The 15219-nt window shown below is 37.5% G+C and overlaps 1 protein-coding gene across 1 annotated transcript; it reads left to right on the plus strand.

Moving 5' to 3' along the window:
• Positions 1-589: 589 nt before the first annotated feature.
• Positions 590-13943, plus strand: LOC140332606 (oxalate decarboxylase OxdD-like). The gene is made up of 9 exons (XM_072413816.1): positions 590-758; positions 2571-2831; positions 5587-5793; positions 6599-6829; positions 7589-7742; positions 9161-9270; positions 10438-10551; positions 11885-12031; positions 13022-13943. Exons 1-9 carry the CDS (start codon positions 663-665, stop codon positions 13154-13156), a joined length of 1455 nt encoding a protein of 484 aa, XP_072269917.1. The 5' UTR covers positions 590-662; the 3' UTR covers positions 13157-13943.
• Positions 13944-15219: the final 1276 nt, after the last annotated feature.

Raw genomic sequence — 15219 nt, forward strand, 5'->3', positions numbered from 1 at the left:
TATTAACATTGCCCTTCCCTGTAAACACCTGATCTTAACCATTTGGCACATGGTGTCCACGAATTGTGGTTATATAATGTAGATAATACATTTCAATATTTTCAACGGATGCCATGATGCAAATTGTATAGCTTCATGTCCTCTTAACCTACTTTGCATTATAAATATACTTCTGCCAGATATGTAATATATATATCTGCACAAATCTTTCCATTTTCTATTTATTATTATCCACTCAGTGGCTGTGCACATACATCAGACACATTTGTATACCTTTTCTTTCCTTCTTGATGAAAACTTTCCCTTTTTAGGAAGGTCAGTGGAGAGATCACGTTCCTCAGTACTTAAGAAAGTTATATTTCTAAATTTTTTTTCCTGGTTCTCTGCTGATTTAGTGCCAGATCAGCATGAATCATTGTGCTGTTTATTGAGGAACTGCAATGATGGACAAGTATTTCCCCACACCTAACAACACCTCTGGTCTTGTGAAAAGGTACCCTTTGTTGCCATTGGCTGTTGCACACATCCCCATATCACGTGTAATAAATAGACACTTCTGAATTCCTTGTGAAAGAGGTATAAAAAGGTGCTCCAAGCTGTGGATGATACTAGACAACATCTGAGAACAGCCATAGCATCCAGGCCAGCCAGATCCAACTAAAATGGACAACAGAGCCTTTGAAATGCAAGAAGACGGAGTAGCTCATTCTTCAGCCAACAAACATCAACATTACAGACACCACTATGAATGTGGACAGGTATGTGCCCAAACACAATGCTTTTATTATTATATGCGTCAGTTAGTTTTGTTCTTTGTGTATAGCACCAACAAGTTCTGAGATGGTGTGCAGAGTTTATAGAACTTTTCACTTTGTCCTCAAAGGAACCAACATCTAATTATTGTACAGCACTGCATATGTTGGCGCTTTATGAATACAGTTTATTAATATAATAAAAATTAGAATAATAATCTATAACACAATCACATACTCAAGGGCAGGCATGGCACCACACCTATTAATAGAACCAGAACCAGACTTAGTGGAAAAACTCTACAAGGAAACCTATGTTTCAGACAGTCATTTATTCTTGGAACAGAGATTTCAAGGAAGGATTTTAAGTGTCGATAACCAATCAAAGTTTTTTTTTATGGCAGCAAAAGATAATTAGGATACCTGTAAAGTAATAATGTAGAAGTAGGAAAAACATTTTTAATTATTTTTTTTATTAAAAGATCTAATTACATTTCTAGATAATTGACTTCATTGTAAGCCATGACACCTTCTGTTTATTGACTTCTGTTTATGTCTGTAATTGATTTAAAGGCAGCCAATGCAGCTTGTAAACCCGTCATTATATAGTCACTGGTATAAAGATAATAACGCAAATTCACATTCACACTAATTTATTCATAAGGGTGAAGCTACTCATTCCTAGTTGGATGTATATCATGGATGTGGGGACTGTTTATGAATATTTTAATGCCTCTAAGATTGTAAGCTCTTCTGGGCAGGATCCTCTCCTCCTCCTGTGTCATTTTCTGTATTTGTCTGTCATTTGCAACCCCTATTTAATGTACTGCAGTGTGTAATATGTTTGCGCTATATAAATGATGTTTATTATTATGATTAATATTATTATTATTATTATTAATAATAATAATAATAATAATAATAATATTAATACAAGAAGAATAACTAAATTTAACTCAGTAAAAGCTCTCTAAATCTCTGAACTGGACAAACAAAAATACAAGTACTTTGGAAAATAAAGCAGCATTATATGTATTTCAGCTGCATGTTAGGCTGTTTGATGGGAGTTCAGTTTTTAACTGGGATATTAATTACGATTAATGATTTATAGAAAGCTCACTTAGGCTAGGTTCAGACCACCTGCTACAAGATCAGCTCCTGGCACATTGTCGCTCGGGCACTTTTACCGCAGCGTCTGCAGATTTGATAGCACATGGCAATGATTGGTACAGAATTGCTCACTTCCACCCTCATTCATTCTTTATGGTGCTGCCACAGATAGAACCGACATGTGGCATCTCCTCAAAGGCTGTAGTTTATTTGGCATTAGGAGGCAGTAACCATTAAGGTGAACACCTGAGATGCATATTCATTCTGGGTCAGGGATTCAGAAGGTAATAATGGCAGAAGACCAGAAGCAAGCTGGGTATTTTATAACTAGGTCAGAAATGACAACTTACATGCTCACTCATTGCATAAATTCAATTGCAATTGCCACAAACCAAAATTGCCTAAGGCATCAGATTATAGGATAGCACTAATGCAATATGAATTGAATGCTTTGATGTTTAAGGCTTGACATAAGGCCACCAAAACACAATACTAGGGAGAGGCTTATCGTCCATTATTGTGAAGCCTATTAAATGAAGTTTTGCATATTTTTTAGGCCTTTTGGAAGTCTAATTTATTCAGTTAATAAAATCTGGTCTTTATGTAACATTAAACATGAGATTTCTGGTAAACTTTTTTACCTGGTTCCTTTTTTCAGCCATATAAGCCTTGTTAGAGGTTGACTGCAATGTCCTATTTGTCTTGCAGGAGAAGAAACGACCGATGTCTCTGATGAGAATCTTTCTTGTCTGCTTTCTGGCATGTCTAATAACTACGGCAATTGGGGTTTTAGTGTTATCTCTGGTCTATCTGGTTCATTTCAACCCAAAAAGTTCCCATCAAAGTAATCCAGCACCGGAAATGGACAAAATTCCACCACAGACTGGAGGAGATGGTAGTAGTAACATCACCACCGAAAGCAGAGTGGAGCCTCGATTCAGTTTTATGAGCCATCTCAGTAAATCTAAGGTAAGTGGTCTCTGGAAGGGCACAAAGAATCAATGAACTGGGACTATTGCATATGCCCAGCTCTTCACTTCCATCATACAGTAGGGGGCTGCTGTTAAAAAAAAAAGTTAATTTAAATTAGAATAAGTTAGGTTCCTCTAAATGGCAACATAGTGGGAGCATGGAGTAGGTAGGAAATTCTAATCTATATACTCCTATTTTATAGACTTCTTTACATAATATAAGGGGGTATAATATGATGATCACAGATAGAATTTAGAATACTCCTATTAAAAATTCTGCAGCAAGTTCAAATCACATTCCAGTGCTGAAATAAGGTAAAATAAAAATCGTGGAGACCAGCAGTGGTCCAGAGCTTTGGTGGGTGCACCCCCCAGCTAGGTCAGGAGAAGGACCCCACTTGGGGGGGGCGCACTGGCCAGAGACACCGATTATGTCTCCCATACACATTGCAGGCTAAGGGCAGTGGGTGGGTTGTTTCACTGAACACAACCGGCCCACTCTCCCATCGCAGAGTGGGCAGGTTCTGGCATCATGACGTCACCTTGAAAGAAGATTCTTCCCTTTTGAGTGACACATGGCTCCCCGTGCATGGTTCCCCTGCAGTCCGGAGTCAGTAGATTCAGTGGTTCGTGAGCCCCCAAAAAACCACTGGTTTACTATAACTACACAGTTCTGCCCATTGGTGCAGTAAATTAAAACGGCTCTTTTGGCTCCTACTTGCCAGTAAGCACTTTCACCACTGACAATTAGTTGACAATGAAAGTGTTGCCTGATTTTCACTATAATAGGAAATTGAGCTGTATGGCTAAAGCAAGCAACATGGAGAACTTTTATGGCTTCTGTGTGTATATAAAAATAATATAAATAAAGCAGTTCCAAGCAAAGCAGTGGTCATTTGCTGTTCATTTGCTTGCTGTTCTCCACCCCCATGCCCCCACCCAGGGCAATTATCAAAAGAAGGCTTTCACAAATATTGTCCAACGATATGTCAATCAAGTAATAAGATCTCCTTAGTTTTTCAATATCTTTCACTAAATGTGATGTTTTCGTTGAATTTAATATCTAAGCTTTTGCAAATTCTCTCCAGCATATGGCAGCCTAAAATCTAATGTGGAAGCTGTAGAAGTAAAGTGTATCAAATTGTGAAAAACAAACCTGCAGGGGAAAAAGAAAATTTAAAGAATTGTGAAATCCCAAATAATTTCAACACTTTCAGTAATATTGCATCTTTTTTGCTAAAAATAACACATTGAATCAGTTTTACAGTAGTCTACACACAAAGGGGCAATTTTAGCCACTTTGGGCAATTTAATCAGCTTTAGAAAATGAGTCGACTTATGGATTGGCACAGGTCCTTGCTGGCTGTGTGTGAGTCGGATTTGAAATATTACATCATAGCCATGGTTACACACAATATTCTCGGTATACAGTGGTGTCACCCGCCGGTTCCTGGTTTGTGTCACATAGTCAGTAATGTGATTTCACAGAGCCACAGCTACAGAAATAACTCAAGGACTGCATAAATTGCACAAGCCAGCTCTTGTACTTCATCAGGGGCTTGTCTACTCAGATTCCTTAGTTTCTTCACAATACTATCACTGTTCATTACTTGTGCAAACATAACGCAACACATGTTGAACTTCAGCCAGAATACTAAAATCAATAATGAAGATACACAATTACGTTTTATTGACCTTCTGCTTTTTATGCCCTGTATGGCAGTAAAAAAAATAAATTATAAAGCGTTTAGACTTGTAGCTGGAAATTAAAGCCCAAATGAACTTTCAGTTTAAACTACCGGTAGTCAAATACAATCTACATCCATCAAATCAAGATGTATGCAAAAGTTTTAGAACACAGCCAAAAAACAGTCCTCTGCCAGCATTCTGCAGAGGAGGAGTTTTGATCTCTGTGTGGACACGCCCCTGCTGAATCAGACCTATAGCTCTGCAAGCAACAAAGCTTATTCTCCTTTCTGATTGGTGAGTTCTAGCTTTGGTTCATGCAAAATGCATGTCCTACCTCAACAGAAAAGTTGCTGCAGTATGTAAGGGTCCCGATCTACAGCTGCTGGCAAGGGACAAGCTTTTATACTTAGGCTGTGGTTGATGAGCCTGAAATGTATTTAGCAGATTTGGAGAGTAGATAAAGTTATGCCTAACATTCTAGCTATAACATACTATAAAATGAATACATGTTTTGTATACCTATATAACCAAGCAAAAGCTAATTGAAGCATATAAATAAGTTCTTTGCCTCAATTCGACCGTTTTTACGTTTAAATGCATTTGAATCCACATCCAGTGCTTTCCTAAATGCATATTAAAACTAAGGCTCATTCTGCCAACCAGCGGGCAGTTATCAATAATAGCAGTTACTATAAATTCTACAGTATGTCTTCTCCATGCATCCAAACAAAAAAAGGACTAATATCAACCAAACTGACGGGAATAATTTATAAATACACCCCATAGAGAAACATTCGTTGGATGCACTGCAGAATAGCGTACACAAAAATAGGCATAGAAAATTTAAAATGGTATTTTGTTGGTGACCCCCTTTCCATCATCAAATGTGTGCATATGGTAATTGAAACCTTGTCTGCATGTATGAGCTTATACAGTGATGCTGATTGACAATTATCTCTTATTGTTAAAATGTGTAATCTATAATTAGTCACACCTAATGTTAAGGAACATCAAATATAATTTTCTATTTAAAATTAATATAGAATTATTTTTTGCCTTTTTAGGAATTCAAATTTGAAGGTGGCACTATACAGTGGGCCCGCTATAGAAACAATCTAAAAGAATATACAGACGATAACGAGAAGGAGTTTGGCATGAGCATTAACAACCATCAGTCTCAAATGACTGTGGGCACACTGAGGATTGTCAGCAAAGGGTTAAGAGCCCCACACTGGCACTTTAATGCCAATGAGCATGGATTCCTGATACAGGTACAACACATAAAACTTACTTACACTAACAACTGTACTAGAGACTCAACAGAAAATGAGAAGTTCCATGATCCACATTTGTTACCGGAACAGTAATGGGTGTCCCCAGTTTTTAGGAGTTTTCTCACCTGTTTCGGTGACAACTGTAAAATCTTGGATTTTCTTCTGGTCTTATTTTGGGTTCATTGTCTTTGACTGGCCTGGTGTACTCAACAGAATTTGATTTTTTGACAGGGACACTGAGGGCTCTTTTGGACCCACGGTGTAAATTTGCATTATTTTTTGCTCTCAGGTGCACAACAAACATTTAGGAGAGGCAAAGCAGATGTTCATGAGGTTACTGCCAGGGCACACATCTTCATAGGACAACTTTCAGCCAAAATTGGCATGTTGTTTTTGGGAACCACTACCTACCTTAGCTGGAGTCATATGCAATGCAGTTTGTAGTATTAGATACATGTATTCACCTTCTTTATTTGGCCCGATAATTTTACTGCTTGGAGAGAAAGTGATGGGAAATCCCAAAAATGTTACAGCAGAAAAGCAAGATATTTCCAACAAGGACACCTTTTCTGGTGACAATTGAGATAAGAATAGATTTCCATGCACTTTAAATAGTTTTCCTCTAATTTTCAATTGTGCTTTCGGAACACAATGTGAAGAAAGAGAAACAGACAATAATAAATTAACTGACAGTTGTTCCAACCCTTCTATACGCTCTCTATTAATAAAAATGGTTTCAGAAAAACTTTACATTTAAAAAAAATCTGAAGAATCTAATTTTAATAAAAATGTGTTCTCCCAGGGCAAGGCATGGATTGGGGTTGTCGATGATGGCAACACTGTCACCACCTTCAATGTCACTGCTGGCCAGGTTATCTTCTTTCCAAAGAACACATTGCACTGGGTGAAAAACGTTGGAGATGAAGATTGCCTCTTCCTTCTTTTCTTTACCACTCATGATGAGCTGAAGACCCTTGATGTGGATGATGCTTTCTTTTTGACACCAGAGGACATTGCTTCCCGATCATTAAAGGTACGCTTGCAGAGAGTGATTAAAATATTAATTTAAGATTGGTGTTTTTATTTCTTCATTGAATAAGAAGCTGATAAATTACAGGATGTGACATTGTGGGACGTTGATTTTGTAAGATCATGATGTCCACAATATGCCATAGTTGGGGTTATATTCACTATATAATGGCACCTGTGGACCACAGGTCCAGCTTCAGCAGCTGGGTGATGGTAGGACAGCCATCAGAGTTTAAAAGCTATTATCATGTTTTCCATGTTTATTTCTCTCTTTTGTCCATTTACTATATCTGTGGCAAATACAACAAAACTGTAGAAGGAAGGCGTTCAGTAGGGTTCAAAAAATCTCATAAAACTTTCTTTCTTTTTTCTCTGCTTCTCTCTTTCTCCTATATACTAATAATGATAGTTTAGGATATAACAGAGTGTCCATCATGTGTACTTCATTGATGATTGCTGGCATTATTTCTTACTGTAATGGTCACGTGGCCCAAGGCTTACTGGAGCCTTGATGTTCCAAAAGGAATGTGTAGGAAAGGTAAGGAGAGTAGCAAGTATAACTTTCTCAAAGCTTTTCTGGTGCCCATTAGCTGCAAGGGTTTAGAAGCTCCTGAGTCTATGTAGATGGTACTCATAGGTAAGCAATTTTTGCATTGTTTTAAGTAATTAAGCCATTTTAAGATCTAAATCCTTAATCATTGTAACATTCTTATTGTGTATTGTTTAAATTGTTTAAATCTTTTTGTTGTATATTACATTTTAGCCAGAAGGCAGGGTGGAGTTCATCAGATCATTTCAGAAACCAAAGGAAGATCAAGCAGTAAACCTCCCAGAAAACCTGGTGGAACTCATCCAGACAGCGGACTATGTTCAGTCCAATGACTCTGATGTCTGGAAGTACTTTTATGACTTAAAGGGTAAATATATCAGTTGAATACATACAGCTACATAATTACTGGTTAACAATATGGACAAAAGTTTATGGACACATGTGCCTGTTGAATATACAGTCCCAAAACCATGGGCACTGAGGCATATGCAAAATACAAAAGGTGCTACATTATCTACATATTTTATAGACAACGTACATGGGAGCATTCAAATTAATCCCCACACCAATGAAGCTTACAATTTATTGTTTTTATCACTATCCATGGTTGGTCGCTCTTCCTACACTTTCTATTAAAATGAACCGCGCTGTGTGTTCAGCAACTATTCATTTTTTGGTCGCTGGAAACAATCATGAAAGATCATCTGACATCTGTACGAGACTTTAGTGACTCCCAAAGAGGTTTGCTCATTCTCATTATTATTGTAAGTTCTGCACCATATATTTATTACAAGCGATGATTGCATCTCTGGCCTGTTTGGCTGCCTTCCTAAGCTGTACAGTGAAGGCCGATGCCCCAAGCACAGTATTAATAGCTCCAAAAAGAATTATAATTAGGATCACTTGGTTGCACAGTTTGTATGTCCTGGTCTAGCCCAGTGTCCTGGCGAAGGTCAAGGCAGCGTGTTGTAATATTTTTCTGACTGAGCTGAGCTATGCATTACCTGGAAACTATGAATAGGGGTTTTCTTAACCGAGAAAGAGCATATGTCAGCTAAGGTGGATTGTCTCATCTTTCATTCCACTTACAGAGGAAAACTGCTGACACATTTCAAGGCTAGCTGTAATGTTTTTCTATGGAAAAAAAAATATCACTACTAATCCCAGAGTACAGATGAGGAAATACATTGGTCAATTTCTTCTTAAAGTAGACCACGCTGGTATTTTATTATTTGTATATATGTAATAGTGCGTTATTTCCATATACGTATCTTTTGCTCGTATTGGTCCAGCAATCTCATACAGAGAATAAAATTAGTTGAAGACAAACATCCCTTGCTGATTTCCCATGTTGGGAGAAAAAATGCTTTAACTGTTATTTTAACCTAGTAATCCTGACAGCAACATACGTCTTGTCCTTGGATGACATTGCTTATTATTTGTATAAAAGAGTTTTCGCCCTAGGTCTATACACCTACTTCTCACTGCCGAAACAAAGGGATGGGTAGTGTTCCATAGTTCATAGAAATGGGCTGACATGCTCGGGATCTCAGTGCAAAGGTGGTGTTGTCAGCTCAATATGATCAAACCATTTGGATTTCTTTTTGCACAAATTGTACATCTATATCAATGCATTTTGTAATATATCTTATTTCAGAGCAGATAACAATTGAGTTAAGATTTCCATACAACCTGCACTACTGTTTTTGTCCCGCAGATGTCACACTTAACACAATGTGAATTATACACAATTATATCTTCATATCATACATTTTGTATTCCCAGGATCCAAAGAATACATATTCCCCGGAGGAATTATTCAGTGGGCTCGTTACCGCAAGAATGGAGCTGGTTTAAACAATACTGAGAAAATCTACAGTGAATCTGTCAATATGGTAAGAATGTTTACATCAACCTGTGGTGCAAAATGTATGAACATTACTGGTAGAATACTGATATTGTAATACGTTCCTTTATGAAAAGTAACCCTACTGTTCACTGGTATAAGCCCCACTCCTAGGCTACGTATACAAGTCAGGGGGTTGGCACCCAAGATGCGCACAACTATTTGCTCCCCCAATGTCATCCATCATTACAACTGATCAGAATTGACCGCTGTGCTTTTCTATGAATGGGGAGCACAATGGGTGCCGCTCGTTCATCCTCCCCCTTTCCTTCTCCATTGAAGGCAATGGTGCAGTGTGTACAGTGCTTGTTTGTTCATCTGTTACTAGAAATGATCACTAAGGATCTTTTCCAGCGACAGTGATGTGACGTGCACACCATTACGACAGCATCTCAATGGGCCAATTAGGTTCTGGCATTAGAATGGTAAAGATGCATTGTCACCTTGCCCATCTGCATACCTTATGGCATTAGAAGCTGAGGTACAACATGGAAATTACAAAATGTACGGCATGCAAAATATAGGTGTGGCTACATTTTATGGAATATTGGGCATTGTCTAAAGGCATATGGGTAATGTATATTAATATAGGAATATGGGATAAGTACACACTGTACACACTGTACACACACATGATGCAGGTCTTATTCCTAAAAATTACACCTTATAATGTACCAATAGTGACATAAACACATAAATCTTAAAGTAATAAAAAAAAAAAAAAAAAAAAAAGAAGTATAGACAGAGAGAAAAAAGTCTACCTCAAAAAAGAACTTTATTTAACTGTTGAGACAATAAATAATATGGTCAGCCTTTAGAATATTCTGCTCAGCATTAGTGCCAGAATCATCATACCTCTTATATTGCTGGTAAGCAGGAGGAAAACGTTGGCAACCATTGTGGTCAATGGAATTAAAAAATGTCCGGTGTCAGTGGCTAGCTGAATTCCTGATTTCTGTGGAAAGTGGAAAGAAAATAAGCCCATGTAGGTTGTCAGTGGTGGTGGTGGGGGAAATGTTACACTATGTGCTGTGTGCATTCAGCTCTTTAGGTCAAATCACTGTTTGGTTCCAGTTTGAAACCTGTATGTATGGTGACAAAACAGTGGAATATTCCTCTTTATTACTACAATGGGTAACAAATATTTTTTTTTCAGCATTCTGAAACCCTTACCCTGGCAACATTACAAATTACCAGCAATGGTCTGAGACAGCCACATTTTCACTTTAATGCCCACGAAATGGGATATGTAGTCAGCGGATGTGGTCAGGTAAGTGTTATCCTATTTAGTAATTTAGTAATTGCTACTTTCCATCTGCAATCTGTATAATAACACTCCTTAGCATTGTGCTTCTAGATGGTATTAACAATCATTAATGCTCAGCTAGCCACATACAGCCTTGCCTGTCATATAGCTGTTATGTCAAAAAGGTTTAAATGCAGAGAAAATGTTATCAGCAAGTATAAATCACTAACCATAATGCTCAGCATATCCATATAGATGGTCATGCCACAAGTTTGATTTGTGTCTTATAAATTCTTACCCTCTAGGGATCTTCCATACAAAGGAGATAGGTACATGTGGGTATATGTATAATAATATATATATATATATATATATATATATATATATATATATATATATATATAGTTTGCTCCTACTTTCTGCTCATTAAAAAGAGGACTCAAAAACCCATCATTTATTTCAAACTTGCCTACCGTCTTCTTACGTCTCCTAAAATCCTCACTACTTCCCACCATTGCATAATTTCATTAAACAACTGAGGTTTGCAATTTTCCCTGAGACAATTTGGGCTCTATTTATAAATTATTCCCCTGTCATTTTGTTCTAGATTCGTTAATAATTTTCTCTTACACAGATAGCCTTTCCTATTGTGACAGCTGGGCACTTTTGAGATTGGTCACTAGATGGGAGAACAAGTCATTGGACCTCATTTATTAAAGCTGGAGCAGACACATATTTATCAGTGAAGCTGGGATGGATCTAATCCAGGATTAAAAACATTTGCTAACAAATTGCAAATGACTTGGAGAAATCCATTCCAGGTTTGCTGGATCACCCAGCTTCACTGATGAATGTGTAACCTCTCCTGCCTTGGAGAATTTTAATAAATCCCATTATATTTAACAAGAAGCCTAGAAAGATATGCCCATCTGTCGCGAATATCAGACAAATTGACCGGGGGATAATTTATAAATAGAGCCCTTTGTATTGTATTTCACAGTTAAATAGCTTACTGCATCTGTGTATAAAAAACAAGGGAGTTATTTATTTTCACATGCTACATATTTTACAGTATTTCTTGCGATTGCAACACCACACGCTCTATTCATAAATCAGGGAATAAGATATTCACTCAGACATTCCTTGGTGGAGAATCTTCCAGGTCCATGTGTTTCAATGGCAATAAATAATTCCCCACCAGGTAATGTTTGAGGGAGCCCCAGGAGTATAATCAGTATGTATGATCAGTTTATGTCAAAGCCAAAGGAGCAGAGAATACATAGATATATCTGTGATTAAAGTGTAAGAGTGGGGTGTTAAAGGTAAAAAATTTGACTAATAAGACTTTATTTTTCAGATTGGAATTGTTGGAGATAAACCGGTTCCAGACTTCAACGTTGGTATAGGAGATGTATTTTTCTTTCCCATTGGGACTCAGCATTACATCAAGAGTATCTGTGATGAGGACCTGTTCATGGTTTTGGCCTTCAGTACTGGAAAACAGGTGAGATAGTTTTCCCTTTTTTTCTTTTTTTATGGGACTTTGGCATCAAATGCAGAATGGACACAGATAGCATAAAAATAGTAAATGCTTTGCAAATTATTTGTTGGCAAATAATATATTTATGAATTTATTATAGCATAATAGTTTTCTATCGGAAGATACTTTCAACATATATAGTATATTGGTCTTAGACCTGTGTGCTATATTTAAGATTGTACATGGAAATAGGAGTTTAGGGTTTAGGTATACTGTAAGGTTTAGTTATTAGGGGTTAGTTATGGGCTAATGTCTATGGATGGTGTTTGCATGGGGGGTTGATAAGGAAAGATGTTAAAGATTGAGTTTAGGGGTTACATGGGGCTTATGACTTTAGTTATTTTTTTGGGGTTTTTGGGATTTGGGGTTTATAGGTTGACACAGTTGGAAATACGGAATATATTTATGGTTAGGTGGAGGTAAATGTACAGGTTAAAAGGTTAAGATTTAGATTTTGGGGTTTAGGTTGAACCATAAAGAATTTTGTTTTGGGTTGACAAGGCTGGGAATTACAGCTTAGTGTTTGGTTTGGATGAAGTTAGGGTAGTGTGGAAGGTTTAGATTTAGAATTTAGGTTTTAGGTTCAAAGCTAAGAGTTTGGTTAATAGTTAGGTCTTAAAAAAAGCATAATAGAATTTTAAAATAGTAAAAAAAAAAAACCATTTTTTCTGCAATATTCGCTTTCAATCCAGAATTTTGAACCAAAATGTTTGATTGTCTCTTATAGTCACGCCCCATTATATTGGTGGTCAGGACATTATGAATAACTGAATTTTTGTGGTTATACAGACAGCAATCCTGAGAGCCTTTAGTTACACTTTAAAGGTTGGGAATACAGTTTTTAGGACTTGAAAAGCACTAAACCATGTAGTTATGTCCTATATCTTTGTATTCTAGCCTTGTAAAATATATTCATAGAATTTATTATTGTTTTTCTGAATGTTTTTTTGGCAGCTGGAGACACTTGATATGGATGACTATTTCCATGCAACAGCAGACCATATCCTGGCCCAGCTTTTCCTAAAGAAACAGGAAGAATTTAAGAAGATTCCAAAGTTTCCTGAAGACCAAGCTGTCAATTTACCATAAACCAAACCTTATATTATGTAGTTACGCTGTATCAGTGAGGGACAAGTACTGAACAAAGGGACAAATACTGAACAAGCTGAATGTAGGCACTCTGTTGAACATGGAGCTCACATATTGTACCACTGTCTTGGCATGTAACCAGAGCCACACTGAGTGAAGAACTTCTTGAGAAAGAAGACTATTCTACAATGGGATCAAAAGACTTTGCATGCCCCTCATGGATACGTCATGATGACTCCACCAAGTTTTCAGGAACATTTTATTATTTTTATGATCATCATGTATTTCTATAGCGCTGACATATTATGCAGCACTTTACAGATTCCATAGTCATGACACTAACTGTCCCACAGATGAGCTCATTATCTGTGTTTTAAAGCCGGTTATACACCAGTTATGGGACTAGGTCAACAATTGATATATCCTTGATATCAATTTTGTTTACCTGGCATAAGCTTCATTACTCATCAACCAGCTTAATGGAGGGCTGCAGACTCCAACATCCTAGCTCTGATAGGCTAATGTAAATTAGCAGGGATCGCTCCCACACAACCAGCAGCCAATGGACAAAGAAGCAAACAACAGATATAGGTCCCTAAATTGTATTCGGTAGTACAAACTTTTTCAGCCATGTCATCCCTAAAGGCAAAACTGTAAAAAAATGTTTTTTCTATTTAAAATGTTTAATTTACCCTGTACATATTGTTTTTTGTTCTCTTTACAATGCTAAACATAAGATTATATTAATGTATACTGAGAGAATAAATGTTATGTAAAAGTTAGCAAAGATGCAGAACCTACAAGTTATTGAACTACTTAAACTTATAGTAGCTATACTAGCAAAAATCTGACTTCCTATGGAAGCAGGTCGTGTGACCAAAAACTTTTAGTTTGGCCTGAGAAATTTCTGAGCTCCATACTATGTAAACTTTCTGTGCCCTTCCCTCTTATATCTAAAAGTTCCAGCTAATGGTGGTTGTATATTTCAGATCGGAGTTGATTTTAGGTCGTATCAAAGCTATTCTGACTGGTTTGGAATTTGAGCAATCTGACTTTTGATCTAGCATTACAATAGTAATACTGACAGGTACAGCAGGGCTAGGCCAACCCTGCTGCCAAACATTAACAAGTTTATTAGCCTCTGGGTGATGGCAGCTGAGCCGTACTATATCTGTAATTGACAGATATAGTATAGATCATTAAAAAATACAAATTTTGAAACCAGTCAGATTTCTTGACTACTCCAACCAGATTATATCCATTTCAAAATTTTAGGTTCTGAAGACCTCTACTTTTATCATTGCAAAAGTCAAACGAGTCTGGGCTAACCAGCAAAGGAGCCAGGTGCAATTGTTGGGTTTGCCAGAGGCAATAAGCAAACCAGGTGTAGGTTCAGGGACTGGATTACCAGAAAGTGAGATGGGTGCAATTGTGGGTCAGGCTTTACTAGCACCTAACTCCTTTGCTGGCTAACCAGACCCTCCTTTTGCATCTGGCTAATTTAGACCTTTCGCTTCCAAATGACTGCTTCGCTTCCCAGGTGCAAATGATGGGTCTGAGCTAAACCAACAAAACATCCAGGTGCTGCATGTGTAAGGTTTAGGCTAAACAGAAAAGAAGCCCGGTGCAATGGTGGGCCAGGCTAGTAGGTGCTGTAAGTGCAGTGACCTTTTACAACCAGTCAACATTCATATGGAGTCAGTAAGCCACAGAATTCTAGCTTGGTTACTAGTTACAGCATTCAGGCATAAACCGGTGTACTAAATAGTGACGAATGTAGAGAAGAGAGACACTAGTCTGTCAGATTTTGACACCTGTAGTGCTAAAATCCCATAGTGCTGTCTAATCTTAACCCCAAACCCCCTTCTTGATGGCCAAACTAACCCCCCAGTGCCTAGACCTAAACCCCTCCTGCCCAGTGCCTAACCTTAGCCTTCTAAGTTTCCATCCTTTCATGGAGCAAACTGTAATGGGTAGAAGAATCTGAGAAAACACCATCAATAGGAGCGGCAGAGGGGGAAGCACTGTTAGTACACAATAGGGGAAGATACAAATTACACTTC

This window comes from Pyxicephalus adspersus, chromosome 6, assembly GCF_032062135.1.
Source record: "Pyxicephalus adspersus chromosome 6, UCB_Pads_2.0, whole genome shotgun sequence".
In the NCBI taxonomy this organism is placed as follows: Eukaryota; Metazoa; Chordata; class Amphibia; order Anura; family Pyxicephalidae; genus Pyxicephalus; species Pyxicephalus adspersus.